General features: G+C 40.9%; 1 protein-coding gene across 6 annotated transcripts in view; it reads right to left on the reverse strand.

Annotated features, from left to right (window-relative positions):
* Window positions 1-27,993, reverse strand: part of SOCS5 (suppressor of cytokine signaling 5) — a 162,511-nt gene that overhangs the window by 74,855 nt on the left and 59,663 nt on the right. For 2 of the 6 annotated variants that reach the window (XM_055241091.2, XM_055241090.2), the window contains exon 2: window positions 15,828-27,985. The exons of the other annotated variants lie outside the window; for them this stretch is intronic. In XM_055241091.2, the coding sequence (XP_055097066.1) occupies window positions 26,363-27,973 (1,611 nt within the window). In that variant the 5' untranslated portion in view covers window positions 27,974-27,985 and the 3' untranslated portion in view covers window positions 15,828-26,362. Of the gene's footprint in view, window positions 1-15,827; window positions 27,986-27,993 lie in introns of those variants that run through there. 6 annotated transcript variants of the gene reach the window in all.

A 27,993-nucleotide genomic window follows, 5' to 3' on the forward strand; every position in this document is an offset into this window, starting at 1 on the left:
TCCCCCCTCAAATTTTCTTTCTTTCTTTTCTTTGGTTTAGATAAGTTTATATTGCTATGTCCTCAAATTCACTGTTATTTTCTTCTGTAGTGTCAAATACGCTGCTGTTAGTCTCATCCAGTGAAATATTCATTTCATCTCTTGAAGTCCCATTTGGTTCTTTTTCATATCTTCCATTTCTTTCTCATTACATTTATTTTTCTTTGCCTACATAAACTTATTTATAATAGCTGTTTTAAAGTTTTTGTGTGCTAATTTCATCATCTCTGTCATTTCTTAATTAATTTTTATCTACTGATCTTCTTCCTGGTTGTGGGTCACATTTTCCTGCTTCCTTTCATGCCTTGTAATTTTCTTTTGGATGCTGGACATTGCGGATTTTATTTTGTTCTGTGTTAGATTTTGTTATGTTCTTTTAAAGAATGTTGATCTTTGCTCTGGCAGGCAGTTAAGTTACTTGCAGATTAGCTTGACCCTTTTGAGGATTGTTTTTCAGCTTTGGTAGCACTTCCGCTAAGGTGTGACTCTTTTGTAGTCTCTAACTGAATGACCCTGGAGTTCATTGTGGTCTTTCTATTCTGGCTGGTTGAATACAAGTATCTTGTAGCCCTGTGTGACTGCTGCAAATTGTTCAGCTTATATCTCCCTAGTAGTTCTTTATTTAGTCTCATGGAGTTTCATCATACTCAAGTTCAGCTTAGTGTTCAGCAGCAGACTCAAGGGGACCCCTCTGCAGATTCTGAAAGCTTTCTCAGCATAACTCCCTTCTTCATGATACTTTGTCACACAAATTCTGGCTGACTCAGCCTCCCTGAACTCTGGTCTCTGATAATTCAACTCAGTAAGACCACCATGCTCTCCCAGGATCCTACTCCCTGCAACATGGTCCCAGAAACTGTCCCCAGGCAGAAACCTGGGGCAATTAGAGGGTTCACCTCATTCGTTTTTCCTCTCTCATGTATCATAGTCCTGGGCTGACTGTTGTCTAATATCTGAACACAGTTGTGGTATATAATTTGTCCACTTTTGTAGTTGGTTATGGTAGGAGGCAAGTTTGGTCCCTGTTTCCCCAAAACAATATTTATCATTTTTAAGAAAATGAAAAATTACAAGCACATAGAAAAATATGGAGAAAATTTAACCAGTGAACATGTTAAAATTTGCCATATGTGCTTCAGAATTTCTTTTAAAGAACAAAAGTATTCCAGATACAGCTTAAGTGCTTTAAATCTTTTTTGATTTTTATAACAACCCCTGCCAGGTGGTGATAATTACTTGAATTTTATTCAAGGAAAAAGAAACTTTCCAAGGATGGCATAGCTGGTCACAGGCAGAGCTGGGTTTAGACCTTTTTAGGCCATCTTCAGGCTACAGAAATAGACTCTCAGGTGACCTGCACATAGCATGTTCAGGAGCAAGATGGTGTCTGGGCTGACTGGGTGGCAGTGGAAGGGTCCATAGGGAGTAGTGGGTGAAATGACTTTAGGTTAGCTGGGTGTGCCCACTGACAGTCTTGAAAAGCACACAGGAAAGTGGCTTTCTTTCTATGAGTCAACGATATGTGAACCTCTTTAACAAGCATATGACTGGGCTTTTGAAATGAACTCCAAAGCAGTGTGACTTAGCCAGGGCCAGATGGCTGTGGGAGGACATGAATAGCCAGTAGGTATGGATGAACTCATTCCCGCACAGGATTTTTCCTCAGGTGCTGCCATGAATCAGGTTAAATAAGGTTCCCTGAAACATCCCTATCATCACCTGAAGTGACCATCTGTGGCATCACTGCCAAGGGGCTCCTCTCGTTGTCTGTGATTTAGTGGCTGCTTTCTTCCAAATGGCTGCCTTGCTGCTCATGTGACCCACCCACAGACGGCATGGCTCAGGTCCATGTTGAATTTCACAGATTGTTTCATTATCAAATTTTAGTAGTTGGAGAGGAGGTGAAAGTTTTCACGCAGGTGTGCAAAGTTCTAAGGAGGATATAGGAGTGGGAGGTGTCATCTGGAGCCCTCCGTGGATGGAAGAACAATTCTTTTTAACCAAAGAGCCAGATTAAGCAAACACTAATAACCATGGATATCATGGAAACATTTTGTTTTGTTTGGGGTCCCCTCCCTACTTTCTGGGAACCATCCCATCCTCTCACTACACAGCTTCGGGGGGAGGGGGACAGTCATATTCTTATGTGGCTTGGCTCCTGGCCATAGTGGTTCTCTCAAGCTGGGCCATGAATCCCTCCCCAGGACCTCTGGACGTGGGACCTAGAGTAGCACTGGTGTCTGTCTGTGAAAAACTCTGTCAAATGTGGGGCAGTCTCCACATTTCCCACCCTGGGGAAGCAGAGGCTGCTGGTCAGCAGAGAGAAAAACGGAGCAGGTGCTTTAAGAGGTACACAGATAAAAGATGGAGAGAGCCCCATCCCATGGCTGAGAGCCTGGTTGTGTCCTTGGATCTTATGACACATCCCAGGTTGTTTCTTTTTTTTAAATCTCCATCTTGTGTAAATTCAATGTGAGATTATTTAACAATAAAATCTGCGATGGGTCTTCATAATAATAAACATTACATACTTAATCTCACCTAGGGCTAACAGCAACTATAACACGGCAGCTGCAACGGGCATTAAGAGAATTGTTGGGGGCAGGTGAGAGGGTTTCCCTGGGGTGGAGTGGGGGCTTTAGAAGAAGGTCCATTTTAGCTGGACTTGTTGAGGCTCAGCATGCCTGGAGGCAGGAGATTACGTGTGTTGATTCCTTGAGACTTCAGTTTCAGTATTGGAACTAATTAATGTGATTGCCAAAATATCTACAGTTCTTCCTTCTGGGGTATTTCAGTATAAGGCAGGGTATCCAATAGAAATATTTAATATAATGTGAACCACATATGTAACTGTAAATTTTCTAGTGGCCACATTAAAAATGTAAAACGATACAGGTGAAATTAACTTTAATAATATCTTTATTTAAACTGATATATCCAAAATATTCTCATTTTAATATAATCAATATATAAAAACTATTAGTGAGATATTTTACCTTCTTTTTTGGCCTTAAGTCTTCAGGGTGCAGTGTGAATTTTAGACTCACAGCACATCTCAGTCTGGACCAGCCATAGTGCTACAAGTGCTTGAGAGCCACGTGTAACTAACTAGTGGCTACTGCATTGGACAAGGCAGGTTTCTAGCATTATCCTCAACTAGCCAGTAGACCTGCCCTTGATAAGCAGAGGTTCAGAAACAGAGACTTCTCCTTGGGCTGGCTCAGAAAAGAGGGGCTTTGTGCAGGGATCTATGTTGAAGAGATGGTGTCTCAGAACAGGAGCCTTGGCCTGGGTGGCTCTTGTGGGATCTGGGACTGAGATGGCAAAGCTGTCCCAAGCTAGGGCCACATTCCCACCTTTCCAGGAACCTGTGGAGCATTGACCCTGCTCTCTGAGCATCTGCTCCATTCTCCTGACTCTGCTCCTGGCTCCTTCATGTCCTCGCCTGCACATGACCATCATGGAGATGACCTGTTTCTCTTTGCTTCGCCGCTTTCTGCACCACAATCCTTCTGCTTTGGCTCTCACTTCAAATGTAAACAGCCGCTCAGTTTCCCAAACTTACGTCCTGAAGGAGGAATCTTAAGAGGCCTGGATCATCTTGTTCACCAGGCCACAACTCAGTGGCCTTGGGAGAGACTACCCTGAAGTCACAGCGCACCCTGATCTAGCTAGTTACAGCTAAGAGGGGAGGAGGGGCAGATTCCTATGGGGGTGGTCTCTGGGGAGGTGACACAAGATTGGCCTCTCATCTGACATCTTTCTCCTTGTGGAAACAAAGGAGACAAAAACCACTCTTTTGAGGCTTCAAAGACAGACTTCTCACAATACTCTATCCAAAGGGAAGAGAAATGTCCTTTCTACAGGCCAGGTCAATTCAGTGGCAAGTCTAGAGGCTTCACAGGGAAACAGTCTCTGTATTGCAGCAGCTAGACTCAGACTTGAGGGTTTAAAAGGAGCGAGAGATGTGAATTCCCAGTCATCTGTGCCCTTGTGGAGATCTAGGCACAACAGCACGACATTCACAATAGACTCTTATTAGAGAGCTTCCTTTTGGTCTGATTCCAGCAGAAGGGTTTCATAACTTGTATTGTTGAGTCCTCACTTTCCTGGGAGGAAGATGGAAAGGTTAGAGGAAAATGCTGGTCAAGAAAGGTCGTAATTCCCTGGAGTTGTTGGATGTGACAAAGAAGCAGATACTTCAGTAGAAAGGACACCAATTTGCCTACTCCTTGCTCCCCAGTTGGGAGACTTCAGGCCACTCTAGGATTCGGAGTTTTCCCTCCACATGGGACTAAGCAGGACTGATCAGTGGGGCCAGGCCTGGAAGGACTTGGAGTCTGTGGTGGATGGATGGGGAAGGGTCCCCACTTCCGGCTCCACAGCTAGCCTTACCAGGAAGGCTTGGAGCTGCCCCCTGGCCTTGACCACCCCTGGGGAGCAACAAGCAAAAGGTTCTGAGCCAGGGCATCGGTGCTGCCGGAAGGCCCCCAGCATCCTGCCAGAACTGAATCTGACATGGCCACCCAACAGCCCACCTCCCCAAGGTTGGGGAAAGCAGCCTCAGAGATCACATTCATTCAGCCTCATAGACTACACTTTATTAGTATTGCTTTCATCATATGAACACAAGCAGTAACAAGTGCTTTCAACATCCTAAACCACACATCTGGAAGCTGCTCTAGCCTAGACAGATACAAACCCTTCAAAGAACTGGCCACTTGTCCAGGCTTTAAGAGGCTCTGATGGATTTCAGGCCTGTCTCATTTGATCCTGAGCCCAGCCCCACATCACCATGCTGCCCTGCCCATGCACGGCCAGGCCCCACGGTCACGACTGCCCAGGCACCAGCCGAGCTCTGATGTTCTATCCAAACTGCCCAGGCACCAGCCGAGCTCTGATGTTCTATCCAAACGTTGCCATCCCTAGAATCAATGGGAAAAAAACCAGGACTTGGAAATCTCCTTGGTAAAAGAGCTTTCTGCTGTTAGAAAGCCCAGCCGGCTGCAGTGGGGGCTCGGGAGGACAGATGGGTAGAAGAGAGCTGCATCTATAGGCGCTGGCTTTCTGCCCCTGGTGGGGCCAGCCCAGCCCACTCCTGGAATAGCTCTGAGTCCGCCAGCAGAGGGCCGGCACCCTTGGTGCCTGCCACAGGAGCGAAGCCACGTTGACAGGCTCTGTGCACTCCCCCAACCCATGCTACTCACAGCTGGGGCGCTGTGAGCACATTAGCCAGCATCTCAGAGGCGGGCATATAACCCTCGCCTTGCTCATTGCACAGGGTGATTTTATCAGGACAAAATGGAAGAGCTATGTAAGTGGCTGGGTGCTCAAAAATGTAATGATGGCACTTGCTGAAATGCCATTTAACCTGGAGAACATATTTTATTAGCTGCAAAAGTGTAGTCTCCTCTAAGGAGTAAGGACAATGGAAATTCCAGGGCAAAAATGTAAAACAATAAATACTGGGCCAAGAGCAAGCCAGTAAATGGCATTTCCCATTCCACTCCTGAAAAGACTTGGCTGAGCCGCTGGGTGAACGTGGCCTCCCTGGCATTGGTCCTGGGGCCCACTGGCACAGTTCCCTTTGCTGATAGAGGCGGGTTCCCAGCCCTGATTCCTTCCCCACCACCCCCAAGGATGTCCACTGTCCCCAACCTCCCTCTTCCTCTCACACCTTCCATGCTAGGCTCCTGCCAGAAATGCCATCTGCCAATCTCAAAGCCTCACCTCATCCCTCCTCAAGCCACACCCTGAGTGTCTCCCACTCCTCCAAAACTCAGCCGTGAGCCCTGGTCCCAGGGGGTCCCTCTGGCTCAGATGTGCAAAACCTTAGGATGGGATTGCTGTCTTCCTCGGCGTGCCCCCAGAAGCAGACCCTGAGACGAGGATTCGGGTGCAAGTCGTTTATTCGGAAGCTGATTCCTGGAATCACGGAGAGGTGGTGAGGAAGGCAGCCAGGGAAGGAGGAGAGCTGCTGAGGGCCACGCGAGTGAGCTCTGGCCAGGGAGCCACTGCGAATCGGTGTAGGATGCACCTCGGAATCACACCACTAAGGGCACGGAGGCTGGAGTGGTAAGGAAGCTGGGGTATTTCCACTCAATCTGGGCCCTTATTGTTAGAGAGGTGCCTCTGGAAGGCATCGACCCCCTGAAACTTTCAGTCTAACCTGCCCATGTGCAGATGGTGTCAGAGAAAGCCCTCAGGGACACAGTCACAGGTCCTTGGGGAAGGAAGTCACCTGCATGTACAGGAACTGTCCTCCAGTAGACCAAGGGAATGTGTGCTGGACGTAAACAGCACCACACTGACCAAGGCCCCAGAGGAGCTCTAGAGCCGGCAGGCAGGCGCTCAGTGCTCGTACAGGTGAAGGCCTGCAGGATTCAGGGTTGGAAGAGCTGAGTGGGAATCCTGGCTCTGTTCCAGAGCAAATCTTGAGCAACTTCCTTTCCCTCTAAGCCTCACCTTCTTTGTTGAAATGGGATGCTCATACTTTCTCCACAGGATGGCTGTGAGCCCTGAAGCCAAGACACCAGGTACTATTAGAAACTGGCTTTCAACCTTTCAGATAATGTCTTTTTGAAGTTACAAGTTGAATGCTTCCCATTCTTACCAAGAATTACTCATATTTCTGACTAACATTACTAATGCCAAAGCAATAATGCTGGGAGTGGGGAGTCTGAAGTTGAGAATTAGTCTTGGAAGTCATGTTTTAAATAAGCATTATTCCACGTTATCCTACAAAGAACTGGCCACCTGAGAGCCTGGTACTAAAATGCGTAGCAGCATGATACGTCAGTTCAGCTAGTGCCCACAATTATCAGTAAATTAACTGATTCTGTCTCACCTTACTGTTCTGAACAAATGATTTTTGCCCATCTCAAAATGGGCAAAATTACATTGGGATTAGTGTGGAAAATGACTAATTTTGCCATTATAAAATTCTTTTGGCAACAAAGATTTCTCATTAGAGGAAAATGGCTATATTTAGAATAAATAAGCCAACAGGTTGAAAATACTATTTGCTAATAATTGATAGACAGTATACTATTGAATGGAGAAAAGTAATTAAAAATATACACATATACGTACACATAAACATATATATAGAGAGAGCACATGTGTGTGTGTCTGTGTGTGTGTGTGTGTGTGTGTGTGTGTGTATTCAGCCCTGGCTGGGAAAATGTTACAGGTTGGATTCTCCAGAAACAGATAATAAGTCAGAATTTCGGGTGCAAAATTTTATTAGGGCTCAACACCTGTCAAGGAAGGAGGGAGTGAGTAGAATGGGAAAGAAGTTGAATGGCAACAAGGTCTTGGCCAGTCTAGCAGGAACTCTGGAGTGGATATTGTCCTGTAGAGCAAATGAGATGGCTGTGCTTTCAGACTCCTGCCTCTCCATAACAGGATGCAAGCTGCCACCAGAAGAGCATGACCTAGTGCAAGGCAGCTCTTTGAGCAAGGCAGCTCTTTGCAGGGAGGCGGCCCTTTGCAACAAGGCAGGCCCTGAAAGAGCTGATAGCTGGAGGCTGGCTGCTGACCAAGCTTTCAGTGGATGGACAGCCAGTCCTTTAGAGGAAGGGGATCTAGGCTGTGCATCCCTGCGTCTATAAAGGCATTAACTCTTGGTCATTTTATTTCAACAGCTTCTTTTGGCCGACCATAACTCATCCTGGAGTTTCCCTCCCGCCTCCCTCTGCTGCCCCCCACCATTTCTCTTGGTTTACTTTCGATCCTCCTTGCTAAACCAAAGGCAAATAAGGTAGGAGAGTGAAAAAGAAAAGAACTATTCCAGTCTGTTCTTTCACCTCTCAGCTCTGGATATGGCTGTCTGCAAATATTCACAGCACCAGTGACCTCCATTCCCTCAAGCTAAGCTCCATCTTCCTGCCTCTGTGCCCTCATCCAAATTAATATTCTCTTGGAATAACCCTTCTACTCTGCTTCTATCTATTTCTATTTATCCTTCAAGGCCTTTTTAAGTCTCACCTCTGTGAAAAACGAAACTCTTTTCATGGGCCCTATTCTCATTGTTTATAACCTACATTCAAGCATTTGAGGCAATATTTAACTACACATTTTCTTAAATCCCAGTCTGGAGTGTAGTGGTACAATCTCAGCTCACTGCCACCTCTGCCTCCTGGGTTCATGAGATTCTCCTGCCTCAGCCTCACCAGTAGCTGGGATTACAGGTGCATGCCACCACACCCGGCTAATTATTGTATTTTTAGTAGAGACAGAGTTTCACCATGCTGGCCAGGCTGGTCTCAAACTCCTGACCTCAGGTGATCTGCCCACCTCGGCCTCCCAGTGTTGAGATTACAGGTATGAACCACTGCGTCCACCTGCAAAAATTAATAATTGAAGAGTGGGAGATGCACCTTTTGTATTCCCTTTAGTACCTGGATAGTATGGGTGCCTGATATTTACTTATGAATTTTTACATTGAATCAAAAGAAATTGCTTTTAGAAGCAATGCTCAAAATGTAAAGTGATTAAATTCCAACCATATGCAACACTTCTAATTGCTGCAGTTTCCGCTTGAATGATCATGAAATGATCTGGAGAAGCAACATGTGGGAATTTAAATCCATTCATTTATCAACAGCAAAACAGCTATTTCCAGCTTTTTTTTTTTTTTTTTTGAGATAGAGTCTTGCTCTGTTGGCCAGGCTAGAGTGCAGTGGTACAGTCTCAGCTCACTGCTACCTCCGTCTCCCAGGCTCAAGCAATTCTCCTGCCACAGCCTCCTGAGTAGCTGGGATTCCAGGCGTATGCCACCATGCCCAGCTAATTTTTTTTTTCTTAATTTTTAGTAGAGATGGGGTTTCACCATGTTGGCTAGGCTGGTCTCGAACACCTGACCTCAGGTAATCTGCCCGCCTCGGCCTCCCAAAGTGTTGGAATTACAAGTGTGAGCCACCACACCCGGCCTATTTCCAGCTTTTTAACAAGGACTGAATCAGGGCTTCTAGACTCATGCTGCAAAGGTAGAAGGATTTAATGGATCAAAATGAGAATTCATGGCTCTTGAACTGTTAACCTCTGATGTCTCTTACTTCATTCAAAGCATCAGCAGCTCCTGAAATATAATTTTAGGTTCTACGAGGTGCATCAAATAAAGAAAGTGTAATAAGCATATTTAAGATAATTTAAACTCATTTAAAACTGATGGCTCCCTAGACCAGTGATTCATCAGATGTAGCCTGGGGACTCCAGGGGGCGCCAAGATCTTTTCAGGAGGACTGTGAGGTCAAAACTGTTTTACAATAATATGAAGACATCATTTGTTTTTCTTACTTTCATCCTTTCTCAAGAATATGGTAGAGCTTCCATAGGCTACATGACATAGGATACTTTGTTCTGGCAACAAGTGCTTTTCGTATTCTTGTGTTTTTTAGAATTTTCTAAGGTGGTAGATTTAGAATATACATATGTGCATTTTCAGAGATTAACTCAGTTTGTTCTTAATACTTCGACTGCAGTATCTATCTTTCATTATACCTGCTATAATTTCTGTAACCTCATTATTGTCCAATGTATTGTTGCTTTGAAATCCCGAATTTCCCTTGCATCTATTTGAAAACTCAACAACAAATAATATACTGTGTTGTTTTGCAATATTTTAAATTTTTTTCAAAACTTCATAAATTTTAAAAAAACATCTAAAACTGTTATTGCTTTAGAGTTCAATATTCTACAATAAAAAGAAAAGTTATTTATAGAATATTTTTCTTATCATTAAGGATAGATCATTGGCTTAAAAACAAAAGATAAGAAGGCTTGCTTTCTCAATTCCCACATGTAGCATCTACATATAAGATGCTGACATACCTGAACCTGAAATATCAGAGTTCTCTGACTCATGGAAGGGCGGATCAACTTCAAAAAAAAAAACTGGATGAAGAAATGAAAACACAGTGAAAGATATCTTCCCCTCCCTTTGTGGATGCTAATAATTCCCCTTATTGTGTCTTATGCAACAAAACAATTTCAAATTGTCATTTTGAGACTGATAAGAGTATAAAGGAAAAGAAATATTTTTAATGTACACAATATGAGCTTTTTAAAAGCTAAATATTTCTTCAGGTTTTCAAACTAGAAATGAAAAAGACACCAAAGCATCCTATAGGGTGACTTATCATATTGCATTGGCTGGAAAAGTACACATACTAGCTGAATGACGAAGCCTTACGCAGCTGACGTTGCTCGATGCCTGCTGAAGGACAAGTTGGTAAAAGAAACCAGTGCCACTTCCCCAAAACATGGTACCTTGTCAAATTTCAGATTTCACTATAAACATGAAGACTAATATACCATCTGCAGAATTGCACTTGCACTTTCAAAATGGACACATCTACAGATATGACTGTATTTGTTATTTTTCTTATTTTTGTTCTTATCAGCCCCAATTAATGATTGAAGATATTTTATTACATAAATGCTTGGCAACAAACACATGTGCTGAAATAGTCGAAGTGTTGAATAACTTTTTGAATCTTATGATTTATCCTGATACAACTGTGTTGAAATGTGCATGGACGGTGCAAAAGCAATTGTCAGCAAAAGTCATGCCTTAGCATCAATGAAATCAGTATACTAGGAGTTAACTGACTGTTTACTGCTATGGCCTGGCAAAAGCAAAAGAAAGGCAGCTTCACTCAAGAATATCCTGGGGCCAGGCATGATGGTTCATGCCTGTAAACCCAGCACTTTGGGAGGCCAAGGCTGGAGGATTGCTTGAGGCCGGGAGTTTCAGACCAACGTGGGTAACATGGCGAGACTCTGTCTCTGCAAAAAATTTCAAAAATTAACCAGGGTTGGTGGTGCACACCTGTAGCCCCGGCTACTCAGGAGACTGAGGCTGATCATGCCACTGCACTCCAACCACTCCATGTCAAGGAAAACAACAGACAGTATTTGTTGCTAATGATAAAATCTGAGTTTTCAACCAAAAATTGGAATTTGGGGGAAATTTGTATCCAATATTATGAGTTTCCCAGTACTTAAGGATGAGATCAGTGGTGCTATTATTAAATAGGACTTAAAAAATATTGTACACTGAAATGACTACAAATTTGGAAGAACTGTGTGACTCAGTGAACCAGTATTTTCTAAATGATCAATGCAATGCATGATGCTACAAATCCACTCAGAGAACAAGATAGACCAGTGCATTTTAATGTAATACATTTTCACAGTTCAGTGATAGGGTTTCAGATTCTACTTTTCAACTGGCCTTTAAGAAACTATGATTTGTCAAGTTTTGCTCTAATATCACTGAAGAATACCCACAATTATTTGAAAAGGCTATCAAAATACGCCTCTCATTTTCCAACTACATATCTCTGTGAAGCCAAATTTTCTTCATAGTCTTTAACCAAAGCAATGTATTGGAACAAATTGAATGCAGAGGCAGATAAGAATATCCAGCTGTCTTCTATTGAGTCAGATGAGTGTGTGTGTGTGTGTGTGTGTGTGTGTGTCTATGTGACAGGGTCTCTGTTGCCCAGGATGGAGTACAGTGGTGCAATCATGGCTCACTGCAGCCTCAACCTCCCAGGCTCAAGCGATCCTCCCACTTCAGCCTCCCAAGTAGCAGCTGGGACTACAGCCTCATGCCACCATGCCCAGCTAATTTTTTAATTTTTTGTAGAGACTGGGTCTTGCCATGTTGCCCAGGCTGGTCTCCAACTTCTGGGCTCAAGTGATCCTCCCATTTCAGCTTCCCAAAGTGCTGGGATTACAGGCATAGGCCACTGCGCCCAGCCTAACCCAGATATTAAAGGGATGTGCAAAGATTAAAACAATGCTGTTTTTCTCATTTGTTTTACAAAATATTTATTTTCCAAAAACATGTTATTTATGTTAATGTATGTTGGGCTTATTGTTATTTATAACCAAATATATTTTTCTAATTTGTGTTTTAATTTTTAATATGGTAAATATTGGTAGGTAAATCCACAAATAAAAGTGTTTTGGGGTCATCAATAATTTTATGGCATGTAATGGGGTCTTGAAACCAAAGAGTTTGAGAAGCACTGTTCTAAACTGATGGGAACCTAGCATATGTTGAGAAGTGGGCTCAAGTGACTTGAGGTGTGTATCAGTTAGAGGAAAGAAGTGAGTCCTCCTAATTCCAGAAAGAGACAAGAGAAAAAAGGCACAGGCCAAAGACCACATAACTGCCACACCTGAATGTGTTTCTTGTTACAAATGGGGGGGACTAGAGCAGGGCTTTCAAGGGTTGGGCCAAGTTCTTTCTTGGAGGAGTCATTTACTGGACATAGAGGTGGCAAGCATGAGATACCCTTTTCCTGAGATGTGAGGTTCAGAAATTCCAGATGGATGATATTTTTTTAGCCACTTAATATATTTAACCAAAAAATTCAAATTAAGTATATTTTGGGCCATTAAATTTTATCCTTTCATTCGATAGCAGAATAAAATTACCACAGAATCAGCCTATATAAAGTTTTTAAACCTAAAAGAACTAGTCACCCAAAGAGCCAGCGAATCAGAGATAAAGGGATTAAGATTATTTACTTCTTTCCTCAAAATTTTTCTGATTTGATTATGTAACTCACATGACATTAGTTTTCTTTCTTCTTCTTCTTGTTTTGAGATGGAGTCTCAGTCTGTCACCCAGGCTGGAGTGCAGTGGTGTGATCTCGGCTCTCTGCAACCTCTGCCTCCCAGGTTCAAGGGATTGTCCTGCCTCAGCCTCCCAAGTAGCTGGGATTACGGGCACACACCACTATGCCCGGCTACTTTTTGTATTTTCAGTAGAGACGGGGTTTCACAAGGTTGGTCTTGAACTCCTGACCTCAGGTGATCTGCCCACCTAGGCCTCCCAAAGCGCTGGGATTACAGACGTGAACCACCGCAACTGGCCTTTTTTTTTTTTTTGAATCGAAGTCTCACTTTGTCACCCGGGCTGGAATGCAGTGGTGCGATCTTGGCTCACTGCAACTTCTGCCTCCCAGGTTCAAGCAATTCTCCTACCTCAGCCTCCCAAGTAGCTGGGACTATAGGCGTGCACCACCATGCCTGGCTGATTTTTGTATTTTTAATAGAGACAGGGTTTCGCTATGTTGGTCAGGCTGGTCTTGAACTCCTGACCTCAAGTGATCTGCCGGCCTCAGCCTCCCTAAATTTGGGATTACAGGCATAAGCCCAGGAAGAAATATGTGCCTCTGCTGGAATAGCATGCACCTGTGACACACCAGGACCTAAGGACAAACATGCACTAGAAATCACAAACCATTAAGATCAAAAGACCACTTTCTTTCACTTGATCTGTGTTTGGATGTTTGGAGGCATTTCTTATAAGTGTAATATAGTTTTCAGGACATCCTGTTAGAAGCCTCTCCATCTAGGTCCTAAGGACAATACTCCAATACTCTAAACATGCTGCCTTAGAGAATGAAAGCATGATTCTGGTATCCATCCGGTGTAAACAGAAACATCCAGGAGTGACAGCTATGTGGCCTTTTACCTATGTCCCACTGTCTCTTGTCTTTTTGGGGGGAAAACTTTGTTAATAGGTAGAACTACTTTTCTCCATTTCCTGATACACAACAGGTCCCACTTCTCAACAAATGGTAGGCATTTCAAAGTAAAACAGAGATCTTCTAACTTCTAGCAGTTATAGAATCAAAGGATGTGAATCCCGTTTCTTATGGTTTAAAGGGGGTGTATAACCAGTAGAATGAAGTAATAAGGCCTAAAAAGGATGGGTCTCAATTTCAAAATTAATAAGGTCAGAAAAGACTTTTAACTATAAGGTAGTCAGGTGATTGAATCTAGAGTTAGAATAAAAGAATAAAGCATTACTTTTTTTTTTTTTAATTTTTTGCAACAGAGTCTCACTGTTATCCAGGCTGGAGTACAGTGGGACAATCTCAGCTCACTGCAGCCTCTGCCTCCCAGGTTCAAGAATCCTCCTGCCTCAACCTCCTAAGTAGCTGGGATTACAGGCGAGTACCACCACGCCCGGCTAATTTTTTTGTATTTTTAGTAGAGGTGGGGTTTCCGCGTGTTTGCCAGGCTGGTCTTGAACTCCTGACCTCAAGTGATTTGGCCCCCTGAAGTGCTGGGATTATAGGCGTGAGCCACCACACCCGGCCAAAGCATTACTTTTAATTAAACTTTTTGACATGAGGCAAGGTAAAACTAGCAGACAATATTATCTTATTCTTTCAATTATTTTTAATTGAAGTGATTTAGTTTTAGGACAAAAGACCATGTTTTATGCTTTTAAAATATCTATACAGTAGATAATTAAATATTACTTTTGAAAATTAATTCATTTTTCAACAAATATTTACTGAGGGCCTACCATAAGCCAAGCACTGGGCTGGGCTCTCAGGATGCAGCAAGGGCCAGGATGGTAAGGTCCCCGCCTTCAAGGAGCTCCCCGAACAACTAGCAAGCATGTAAAAGGAAGGAGGGACTAACAGAAATTAGATGAAAAGGGACACTTGGGAATCTTCCCAGAAATTTCTGTTGTAAAAGGAAGCACACTGGTTTTCAAAGTCTTAGGCAGCAGCTGAAGACAATGTAGATTTCCCAGAGATGACACACCTGTGATGATTAGTATTAGTGGGAGAAGATGGTAAAAGAGCTCTTATGGCTACTGTAGCCATGCCCCAGGTCATGTCGTGTGTGTGTGTGTGTGTGTGTGTGTGTGTGTGTGTGTGTGCTCGTCCTATACTCATAACCAAGGTTACAAAATAGGATGGTGCATTTGGAGAAGAAAATCAATGAAACTTTTATTTTTATGTGTATTGCTACATTTCTACCAGGATGTAAAAGCATAAACTAAATTTATAATAACTATATTTCTATTCATTCCAAAGATAAATTCTTTCACTTGATGGAAAACTAAAACATTTTATGAGTATTAAAATAAAAATTTGAATAGAACTATGGTTTGCTTTTATCATATCTGCTTCCTAGTAATTTTCTAAGTAAGATGTTTTATAGATTTTTTTTTTTCCTATGAAGATTTGGAGATAATGTTTCAACATTTTGCCTCCGTCCTTCAATAAAACTCCACAGTAAACCAATAGTACATGGGAGAATTACCTGCTGAATATATATTTTAGCCAAGCCTTAGGCAGAAAAAAGAAAGACTGCAATTTTGATCAGGACCCTTGGATTCCAGGACTGCATTTCCACGAATGGACTAGCATGCATAGATGGATGTAAGCACAAAGAAAATGGTAACATTTACCAAGCACATATGCTATGCCGGGCCCTGGGCTACGTATCTCTCAAAGATTATTCAGTTTACATTTCCACACCACGATTAGGTAGGTGATGAAGAATCCACGCCTGGGAAGAGTTAAGAAACCCACCAGTTAATAAGTAGCTGGGCTGAGCACAAGCCAGGCAGTCTGACAGCAGTTCCACAGCTACGGAAGAAATCTGAGCTCTTCAGAAGAAAAATGTTACCGAAAGAACAGCTTCTCAGCTCAAAAATTATTTTAAGTAAATCTGCTCTGTCTTATATTAATTCATATACATATGTTACAAAATGTCCATTCTTCCCAAGTGTTACAGTTCTAAAAACTAATCACTGGTACTTTATCTGTCATTTCTTATCTGAGATGATTTCCAAATAGAATTCAGTGGTGTAGGCAGGTATTGTTTTTTTCATGAGAGGAAGAAACAAAGGTCATTGGAAACTGTGATCTGATCAAGATGATGGGGGTGACAGCGCCCAAACCTTGAGTCAGCCCAATTTGCCTAACCCCAACATACCTCGATTCCCAAAGATCTCATAAAACTTCACCCAAGGTTTATTCAAGGGTATTGTTTTTCATTAAAAAATAAATAAACGACTTTCAGTATCATATAACTTAGGACCTGTAGTTAGTTTCACAGATACGGTTACCTCTAATTACATGAGCCTTAGTGTTTTCCAGTGTTCATTTGTTCTGTGTATTATCCACAGGCTTCTCCATTCATCACAGGAAGATCAACATGTTAGTTATCTACTTGTCTCTTTTTTAAAGACAGTTTTGTGTCCATACTGCGAGAGAACACAGTACCCATACCTACATTTCATCCATTCAGATGTGAACATAGGGTTAGGGTTCCCTTGAGCCTCATTTATTAAGACTGAACAAAGAGTAAGCCTGCATCCGTCCACTAGAGGTCAAGATCAACAAATTGAGACTAGAATCACAATCCACTTGAAAACACCACACCATACTTTTGAATATTTCTCCATTTCCAAAACAGCACTTTTTCATGGTTTTACTGAAGTTCTAAATGGTTTTAAGGTGCTAGTATAAAAGCAATCACTTTTTATTTTTGTATTTATAATACACATACACCGCTCTTTGTGTTGGAAGTCACAAGAAACTACCCAAAGAAATTTGAAAAAGAATATGTATACATAAAAAATCTCTTAATGTGGCCGGGCGTGGTGGCTCACGCTTGTAATCCCAGCACTTTGGGAGGCCGAGGCGGGAGGATCACGAGGTCAGGAGATCGAGACCACGGTGAAACTCCGTCTCTACTAAAAGTACAAAAAAATTAGCCGGGCGTGGTGGCGGGCGCCTGTAGTCTCAGCTGCTCAGAGAGGCTGAGGCAGGAGAATGGCGTGAACCCGGGAGGCGGAGCTTGCAGCGAGCCGAGATCGCGCCACTGCACTCCAGCCTGGGCGACAGAGTGAGACTCCATCTCAAAAAAAAAAAAAAAAAAAAAAAAAAAAAAAAAAAATTTCTTAATGTATAAAGGAGAAAAAATATGAGTGTGAAAACAAGATTGAGGAAACAGGTGAAGAAGGAAAAACAGATTTGTTCATTTAATTTTATCACTCATTGGGCCCTGTATTCTGGATATTCAGGTAGAGAACACAATCTAGATATTTTTTTTTTCATATGAAATCTCTTCCTAAACACTTTTTTTCTTTTTCTTTTCTTTTTTTTTTTTGAGACAGTCTCGCTCTGTCGTCCAGGCTGGAGCGCAGTGGTGCAATCTCGGCTCACAGCAGACTCTGCCTCCCAGGTTCAAGCAATTCTCCTGCCTCAGCCCCCCGAGTAGCTGGGATTACAGGCACCCACCACCATGTCCAGCTAATTTTTGTATTTTTAGTAGAGATGGGGTTTCACCATGTTGGCCAAGCTGGTCTTGAACTCCTGACCTCAGGTGATCCGCCTGCCTTGGCCTCCCAAAGTGCTGGGATTACAGGTGTGAGGCACTGTGCCCGGCCTATTCCTAAACACTTTCTAAAGTTTCAGATGTGGCAAATTTTCGATTTTCTAACTTCAGTGAAAAATACCACTCTGCATTCTTTTAAATATCTAGTTGTACTTATAATAGCTACTAAAGTGTATTTTATCTTAAAATGCAGGCTTTTCAAGAGGAACTATTTTAGAATTACCTGTTTTTGCTAGACTGCTGTGGCACATTTTAAAATGCACTTATAAAGATATTTGATCTTATTACCTTTGGGAAGTATTTTGATTACACACACGCACACACACACACACACACACACACAGGGTTTTAGTTATGTCTGAGACAGACTATAAAGGAAATGGTAAATGATATAATGTTGATGAATGATGGAAAGCTCAGCTATCCAATTCCTATTACACTTCTACTTTTTCTGGAAAAAGGCAGAACAAAAGCTGGCAAGAAGGAATTAATGGTCTGAATGGGTGAAAGGATTCTAGAAAAAAACACAGTTACTATAAATATGTTACAATATCCTGGCCTGGATTAGTTTCTTCCAGAGAACTAAGAGTCTCCAAATGAAGTCTCTGCAGGTTGTCATCAGAGGTGCTGAGGCAAATGAAAGGCAGGCTGGAAGACCAGAGAGAGGTGATTCTTATCTTTAAATAAGGGGAGTCAGGTGGTTCCACAACCTGCAGACTGATGAACTTGACATCATCCTGGGCAGCATTCTGTGATGGATTATTAAAGGTAGGGCCTGTGAGCATTTAGGGGAAAAAGTGTAATCTCCAGGAACCAGCATGGGTTCACCAAGAATAATTCATGTCAGATTAATCTTTTTTTCATAGGAAAAGTTGGGAGATTGTGGAAATATGTGAAGCAATCTAGACTTTAGAAGGACAAGTAATAAGGGTTTCATGATTTTGTGGGTAGACAGGAGAAATAAATACAAATGAATTAATTATTCATTCATTTAACAAATATTGGGTTGGTGCAAAATTGTGTTTTTTGAAATTAAAAGTAATGGCCAAAACTGCAACGTTGCACCAATCTAATAAATACCTGCTCTGTATTAAGCACTATCCTAGGCATTGAGGATAAAACAGCAAATGATAGATATGGTCTCTGTCCTCAGAGTTTCTCAAGAGGGACGGTCAAAACCCAAAAGCCCAAATAAATAACATATGTGCAAGTTTTTTGTAATACAGACTATAAAGAAAACAGAGCCAGGGCAGAGGTAAGAGAATAGGGGGCAATCTCCTTTAAATGGCGTGAGCAGGTCTCTCTGAGAAGGTGGCACTTAAGCTTAGGTGTAAAGAATGAAAGGAATCTACCTTGCTACAAGAACAGTGGGAAGATGACAGTTTCAGGAGGGGTAGCATGTGCAAAGGCCCTGAGGTGGGAAAGATAATGGAATGAGGGAGGTTTGAAAGGCGGCCAGCGTGTCAGGAGAGTGGTGAGTAAGGGGGATAGTTGTACTAGATGAAGGTTGGAGACATGGGCAGGGGCACTCCCCAAATAAACTGCAGAAGATGAATGAAGGAGATTCTAGTGGCCAGTTCTTTCAACTCTTTTACCAATGGTTTAGAATCCATTTTTATCAGTTATGTATAGCCTATTGTTTTGAAATACAATAAAAGAGAACAAAGCATTGAAAGAAATGTTAATTTGGTTGATAAAATTAGAATCCAAAGAGCAAAGTACAGTGGATCAGCACTTAGGCTCTGGTCTCAGACCAGTGTTCGAAAACTAGCTCTAACATTCTCTCTACGGCCTTAGACAAGTTATCTAACCCCTCTAAGCCAGGTATCAAAGACAATATAAGGGCTGGCACAGTAGCTCACACCTGTAATCCCAGCACTTTGGGAGGCCAAGGTGGGCAGATCACCTGAGGTCAGGAGTTCGAGACCAGCCTGGCCAACATAGCGAAACCCCGTTTCTACTAAAAATATGAAAGTTAGCCGGGCGTGGTGGTGCATGCCTGTAATCCCAGCTACTTGGGAGGCTGAGGCACGAGAACTGCTTGAACCCGGGAGGCAGAGGTTGCAGTGAGCCAAGATCATGCCACTGTGCTCCAGTGTGGGTGACAGAGGGAGACTCTGTCTCCAAAAAAAACAAAAATAAAAATAAATTACAAAAAATTCAAAGCAGTTTTCATACTTAGTAAAATTGAGAAATGAGAAAAACTACAATTACAACAGTGTTTTGGGGATTGAATTCAGTCACTCCCTCTTAAGATTTAAGATTGTGCCACCCTTTCTCAGCACTTTTGTCAAGTAAGTTTTTTTGATGTTGGTTTAACTTTTTTTCATGTTCCTATTTTCTCACGTAAACATAGTTAGCAGTGATAGTTTTCCTTATCTGATCAAATCTTATATTAATTTTTTGCATTAAAATGTGCCTTTTAGAATGTTATCCATAATTAAAATGTTATCCATAGAAAAGTCATTCTATTTTCTCTATGTAAGCATAGTTAGTAGTGATGAAGTTTTCCCTATTTGATCAAATATTTTTTGCATTAAAATGTCTTCTAAAATGTTATCCATAATTGGATATCTATAATATCCAATACACATCTTACTTTACTGTAAGCTTATGATTTACTTTACTGTTGGCTTATGATTTGCTTAAATTTGGAGAAACTATGACATATTTAACTAGAAGTCTCCTAGGCAAGCAAACTGCTTGTTTTTCCTTACTGAAAATTATGCTAATTTTTCTTCTGCATGTGCTCCTGTTTGATTCCAGTGCTAGCGACCTGATCTAGGCAAATTTCACAGGACTTCCTAACTCCAATCCCTCTTGGTTATAGGCTATCTTACACCCGCTACCATAATTTCTAATTCTTCCTTGCTGCAGAGCCTAGATAATTGCAGACTGTTCAGTCCAGTGTATGCTACAATCACCTGATTCCTCCACCTCAATCCTGCTCCTCTTCTGTTGCCACCTGCCACTCTACTTCTGCACCTGGCCTCTCCATCATCTTCTGCTAAATGAAATTCTCATTCTCGTGATAAAAGAAACCCAATACCTTCCCAATCATCCCTACTCCACTTGGGTCACTTTTCTGTTTTTCCCTATCACCAGTGAAACCAGTTTTTACTTAATTACTTTATTTCCATATATTCTCATAACTATACATTTATATAACTGCCTACATCCCCACCAGTTTATAAACTTAGTAAAATAAGGGTCTTAATCTTCGACTGAAATCCTATTTCAAAAAAACCCTTCAGTAACTGATTCAAGATGTACAACATATTATCTTTCATGTGATTTTTTTAAACTGTTAAAAATACATGAAAAAATATGAAAGAGAATGTACCAAATATTAATAGCAGTTACCTCTGGAAAATTTCAAAACGGGAGTTGGAAGGGGCAGGGGTAGGGTTGGTGGTAGTAATGTACCTCAATATATACCCATTACCTAAAATGGTGACTGGCACATGGGTCTTCAATTAATATTTGTGGAATGAATGAATGGTCAGAGTCTAAATATTCAGTCAACAGTATGAACTTTTTTTGGTAGGTTCTTTTATAATCTTTAGTACTTCTTGAATATTCCATAATGAACTTGGATTTATCATATAAAAACTCAAACTAAAAAAGACACACAAGCAAATTTGACAAGGAAAGCATGACAACCAAATTTGACATGGATAAAGTTTTAAGATTCAGCGCAAGGTCTGATTCCAGTATCTTAAAAGTTTTTGGAAGACAAGTCCTCTATTGAAGGCAGATGGCTTTTAAAAACAACTAATGATACAGAATCTTGAACTGACAAACTAAGAGAAATGTTGTCATAATTATTTCCTCCAAAGAAATTCTTAATCCCATGCAAAATCCCTAACTGTTGCATCCTGTTCTGTGGCTTCAAATACTATCAATATAGTGACTCCCCATTTCATTTTTAATATTTTTTTAGAGACAGGAACTGGCTCTGTCTCAAGTGATCCTCCTGCCTCAGCCTCTCAAGTAGCTGAGACTACAGGTGCATGCCAACCCACCCAGCTAATTTTTATTTTGTAGGGACGGGGTCTTGCTACATTGCCCCAGCTGGTCTCAAAATTCGGGGCTCAAGTGATTCTTCTGCCTTGGCCTCCCAAAAGTGCTGGGGCTACAGGTGTGAGCCACCATGCCTGGCCTAGTGATTCCACATCTTAATTTTCTCCCCTTAACTCTATACTCATATCTCCAACTGCCTACTATACAATGTCTCTGCTAGAATTAATAGGAATCTCAAAACTCAATCACCCTTCTCACACCAAAAATTGGAGTCATCTTTTGATCTTTTTCTTCTTGTTCACATCTAATCCATTGCCAAGTCTTATCAGCTCTACCACTAAAACATACCCCAATTCTGACTTCTCCCGATGACTATCACCCCAGTCCAAGGTCCCACCATCTCTCACCTGGATGACTGTAAAAGTCTTCCTTACCTTGTTCCACTAGTCTTTTCTCCACTGACCAGAAAAATTTACAACACACCACACATCTACTTTGCTTAAAACTCTCCAATGGCTTCCCATCACACTCAAAACATCCTAAATCCCTCACTATAGGCTTATAGCCCTAAATGATCAGGCCCTTGCCAATCTCTAAAACCTCATCACCTAATATTCTCCACACTCAATGGACTTACCTTACTGGCATTCTTTCTTTCTCAGCAAGTAATTCCATATGTGCTTTGGGGACTAGTTTTATTGTTCTCTTCATCTCGAACGTTTGTTCTTTGGTCTTGGTCTAATTTTCTTATATTATTCAAGGTTACGACCCTATAAAATTGTGCCCCAGTCCCTCCACCACCATATTCTGCCTCATTTTACTCATAGCTTCGGAAATTACCATTTCATTGCTGTCTTATCTACTAGAATTCAATAAACTCCGGAAGGCAGTAAAGCTTTGTCTTATACCCCAATGTACACCCATTACTTAAAATAGTGAGTGGCACACGGGTCTTCAATACATATTTGTTGACTGCATGGCTGAAGAGAGTCTTAATGTTTAATCAAGCGTCCAGGGCATGAAAACAAAACAGTTGCTCCAACTCATCTATACTTTGCAATAGCAACCTCTCCTCCCGTCCCCCACAAATAACCAGTTACCTCCCACAAAAATTCCACCCCAAACCTCTTTAGAATATACTATTTTAAAAGCCTATGTTCTGGATCAGCTGTTGCAAAATTATAAAACAAAACCAGAGCCTCAAAAATATGTAGCTTTTATGCACATGGGCCAAGCAGCATTGCCCTCTTTGGAAACTTTCTCACCCTTGAGTCAGCCCTTGGTATGCATTTCTATCTAATTTCATCAAAGTAAAACTGTATGTGCTGGGGTACAGGTAAGCAAACAAATTGGTGCTATTTGCTCTATGTTAACACTCTGAAAGACAGACCTAGCTCTGTATCCTTCTTAGGAGGGTCCTATGGCCAGGCGCAGTGGCTCACGCCTGTAATCCTAGCACTTTGGGAGGCTGAGGTGGGCGGATCACCTGTGGTCAGGAGTTCGAGACCAGCCTGGCCAACATGGTGAAACCCCATCACTACTAAAAATACAAAAATTAGCCGGGCATGATGGTGGGCGCCTGTAATCCCAGCTACTCAGGAGGCTGAGGCAGGAGAATCACTTGAACCTGGGAGGCAGAGGTTGCAGTAAGCCAAGACTGGGCCACTGCACTCCAGCCTGGTGACAAGAGTGAGACTCTTGTCGCAAAAAAAAAAAAAAAAAAAAAAAAGATTCACTCACAGGCTCTTTGGCTCTACCAAAAAACAGTATTTGCTATAAAAATAAGAGATTTAAGACCAGTCTCAATAAAACTTACCAAATTAGTGTTTAGTGCCAGAGAGAAAAGAAAGCTTTGAAATAAATAGCAACCAGATCAAAATGTGAAATAAATTCTTAAGCTTTGGATTTTTGTCAAATGAAGCTTAAAATTCAAGTATCAGTTCTTATGGTTCTAGCCATTATAAATCTTATGTAAACATAAGAGCTAAAAACAGATTGGCGTGTGGAGAATGATTATTTGGGCTTGAGTTTTGTCTAAGAAACATAAATTTAATTATAACTCTTAGTAACTACTTAATCCAAGCTGTTTTTCTTCAAATACTTTGTACTGTGTTTAGCCAGAAAACGAAATACAGATGAACTCTTTCTGTTTGTAAGGTGACTGTATTATAAACAAGGCTAAAGTAGCAAGGCTAAACTTTTAGTGCAGATAATAAAATTTGAATAGTACAAGAATACTGTTTAGGTAATACCTATAGAATAAGATCTCTAAATGTTTTTGTATCAGGTGGAAGTGCCATCTAAAGTAATATTAACAACATAAATGTATATATGTGCATACATAAATATATAATACACACTTATACATATGGGGAAGGGAGAGGTGTGTGTGTGTGTAAGGGAATGAAGAGAATGAATGAGAATGGGTACAAATCAAAGCAACCTTTTCTTGGGTTAATTATTTCAACTATAAAGATGTATCTCAACTTCTAAAGAAATTCCTGGTCTGTATTTAAATGCACTTTAAAAAGACTGTAACACTCAAATTTAGTTGACAGGCTACAATGGGATTCAGAAAAGGACACAGTGAATATAGACTTAGGTGCAAGTTCATGCTGGTGATTTTTCTTTTTTAAAATGTAAGCCACTAATATTTTAAGAAAAAAATTTAAACCAAAAATTGCATATTAATATTATACACAAACTGAAACGTGACTTTTAGCACAGTGTATACATGCTTACATAAACTCAAACACATTTAAAACAATTTCCATTTAACATATGAAAGTTTTAAAATACATAAAAGCATTAATACTTTCTATAAAACTACAGTTAGAACATCAATTTGCTACAAGCATATAAAAACATCAAGTGCTTTCTTGGAGTTTCAAGTTTCCTCTCTAAAACACAATCTTGCTCACATATATAGTCCTTTTCCAATAATCAGTATGAACTTTTTTTTTTCTCAAGAGGTTTATTTTCCAGGTACATTGTAAGCTCAAGAAAACAGACCCAACAATTATGCAATATAATTATGTCATAACAACTTAATTGCACATAATGCTTTAAAGTAGGTTTGGATGAAGTTCTCAAACACTTTGGTATATGATCTTCAGGGACTTTAATTAGAAACGACAGAAATTATAAGTCCCTTCAATCCCCATTTTGATTTAAAATGGACAAGTCTTTGGTTAAAGTTCTACATTTTGGGCATTTATTTTTAATTAAGATGGTCCCCAAACCAATAAATGGTACTGATCTATTACAAATTCACAAGACTTCATTTAACCTGCTTCTGATGCAGTGGGAGGTTACAGATACTCGTTTACTATAATATGTCATTGGATAGTTTCAATCTTTCACTTATAAGCAGAGAAATCAATAGGTTTATTACTTCTCTGTCAGTTTTCTGTTATAACCTAAACTGTACAGTAATTTGCAGTAACTACAGATACTGTTCCACAGTATATATAATTATGACTGATAAGATGTAGAGCATTAAATTTAGAGTTAGCTTATTCTGATAAGTCAATATTAGACTGTTCAGTAACTCTGCATTAACTATAGAAAGGTTGTTAGTTAATGCTTATTTAAAAACCCCAAACCATTCCATTTACAACAGAAATTGTTGCAAATGTATAAAACAGCAGATATACAAGGAGAACACCAAACATACTTTATTAGCACAAAAAAAGCAGCCATAACAAGGCACAGCAAGCAGAAACATTAGCAGTCAAAAGGTTAGTGTTGCATACAAATATAGCTTTTCTTTTATGTAGCCTTGGCAATAGCCATAGGGATGCAAAATAACATCTGTAGCAGCAGGTAAGGAAACTATGGAGCACTCACCAGTGGTACAGAGCACATTAACGAAAAGACACGAGAGTGGATTCGGCTACTTTAGTGCAAAATGTCTAGGACGGAACCGTAAATACAGTTCAGTTACTAAGAAGCAAACACCAGAACTTGATATAACTTCCAAAAGAGCTCACTCAAGTAGTAGTACATATTATTCTAAGTGACAAAAAGGTGCTAAGTAAAGTTATTTACAGATATAATGGTTGTACAGTACCTTTTAAATCTGCAATTTAGGTTTCAGATTTTCCATCAAGAATTAACTGCACTGAAATTCTATAAATTATACTTCAGCAATTCAGCTATAAGAGTTTACAAAAAAAGATAAATTCTGCCATCCAAATTATTAATTATAGTTCAACAATAATCTCAACATCAGCAACCATTGTAGTTACTATTATCTGACTTGTTTGGGCGTCTTCTAGTCTCATGTACTTCATGGTTCACAAAATCATCCTGGGCATAGGAACACATCCAACTTTTATGAAACAACAATTAGACTGCATATCAACTTAAAAAAAAATCACACGCAAGACTACATTGCAGCAGCTATTCCAAACGCCTGTTTTAAGTTAAAGCACTCATTTAAAATTTAGTACCTAGCGCCTTTCAATAAAATTCTACTACTAGCTTTGTGAGTCTGAAATTTTAAGAATGCCTATTTAGAAAATCTGGTTTACTTAACAGTACCTTTTGCAGAAGAGAAAAGGCATCTGATTATAAACTACATCAACACGTAAGTGAACTGCACTATGCCCTTGTGGCCAGAAAATTGCATTTTTTTCTAAAAGGAAGGCAGTCTTTTATTCTTTTTGGACTTCCAAAGCTTGATTTATAGTAACTACAAACATCACGACTTTTGGAAGGTTATAGAAAAACTCTTAGAAAAAATAATTTCAAACATTAGTCACACTATTGAAATACTCATCCAATATTAATAATTTGTTCTTCAGTAAGAAATAGAATTCTTCATAACAAATGCCCCAGAGTTGCCTCACTCAAATACTACAGCCATTAAAAACCAAACTATTAGCGAAATCGGCAAAATGTTTTTGTAGTCTTACTGAACACCTGTAGCTCTATCCTCTGTTGTTCCAATAGGCACCATGTTTATCTGAATAAGTAACAGCAGGTAGCATCTGACAGATACTAACACTAAGCTTACATACTGTATGAAAAAGCCTAACACTGCTACGTGTGCTTGCTATAGGTGTACTGTCTGATGCACATGAAAGCGGACCTAGTTAACACCCTTTGGGGACCGGAAAGTTTACTTTGCCTTAACTGGTTCTCGTTCTAACCAGCGAACTCTAACTTTTTGTTTATAATGATACTCTTTTAAAAAATCCTGTAACATTGAGGGTAGAGGGAGCCCATCAATTCCATCATACGTAGTGCACCTGCAGATCACCGCGCGACAGATATACTGCAGGCTAAAAGGGAAAGTCCTGTTTAGTGATATAGTAAGCAATGGTTCAAAAAACATGCACGAACTGGGATCTTTATAATGTTCTAAAAGTCCTGTTACAGTGGAGGAGTGAAATACACACGGGTCATGGGCGTCGAAACTAAAGTTGTGATTCCACTGCTCAATTCGGGCATGCAGGGATCTGTTGTAGCGGCGGAAGCTCACAGAGAAGAGGTAGTCCTCTTGCGCAGAGTCCCTGAGCAAAAACGTGCCTTCAGGTTTCCCTTCGAGAAGGGCTTCTGCTTCATAACGGTCCATCACTCCCCAGTAACAGGGATTCCCTGTAATTTGAAGCAAATCAGGCACGAGGCAGTGTATGTAATCAATCTGTGTGTGGACTTTCCAAGCTCCCTGTCTGCTAACATGGGTATGGCTGTCTCCAGATATCTGACGCTGCTTCTGCCTCCGTGACTGCAGACACAGGGTGGTTGTATCCTCTTCTGAGTCACAATTAGCTTGTGGAATTGCAGAACTGTCCCCACTTATTTCAGTCATTCCAGGAGCTAACTTTGGTCCCAGTTTATATAATGGATTAACCTGTGCAGTAGCTTCAAATGTATGTATTTGTGCATTGGGAGGGGGATCAACCCCTTCTTCAATACTAAGCCGCCTTCTCTCTCTAAGCCTATCTTCTTCATCTTCTGTAGAAACCAAAGATGGATCAAATGTATCAAAAAATGTTGAATGTGGGCTCACAGGAGCTGTATGCTGTTTAATCAAATGCCATTTTTGGGCTAAATCTGAGCCAGCAGGAAAAGGGCATTTCTCAAGCATTAATTCAGAGAGATGGATTTTTCTTTTATTGGAAAAGAGAGGCTTTGACTGCTTGCTGTAAGTTCTCATGGGAAAACACAAGCCCACAGTATCCTGCAACCTCTGTCTTAGAGAGCGACTTCCTACAGTTCTGCTGGGAACACTGTCCATGTCGTGTACAGAACTTACGCCGTAGCGCCTCTCTCTCCTTTGAAGTCCACTTCGAGTTCTACCAAACTTTTTATCAGCATCCAGTGAACTCTGGGTCTTTGTAGAACAGGAATGTTTTTTCTTCCCACCCCATGGAGCATGTCGAGAGTAGGAATCTCTTCGTGCAAGTCTTGTTCCTGGGGTAACACAAGAATCATTATCCTTTTCGATGCTTATTTCAACAATTTGAGGGATTTCTGTGGCACAATTTTGATTTCTCCTTGAAGAATTCTTTGAAGGGCTTAATCCCAGTTGTAAGGCAACATTTTCTCTTAAGGGACTGCTTTGTTGCTGAGGAGTTGAGTCTCCTATGCTGATGTTTTTCTCTTTGACAGACAAACATCTGTTGGAGTTCATGTCCACATTTTCACTACGGCTTCCTCCCTCATGACCGAAGAGATTCTGACACCTGTATTTGAAGTTATTCCACATTTTTCCCACTTTATCCATTGATTATAAAATCTAAAGAC

The sequence above is a fragment of the Symphalangus syndactylus genome, chromosome 14, assembly GCF_028878055.3.
Source record: "Symphalangus syndactylus isolate Jambi chromosome 14, NHGRI_mSymSyn1-v2.1_pri, whole genome shotgun sequence".
Classification (NCBI taxonomy): Eukaryota; Metazoa; Chordata; class Mammalia; order Primates; family Hylobatidae; genus Symphalangus; species Symphalangus syndactylus.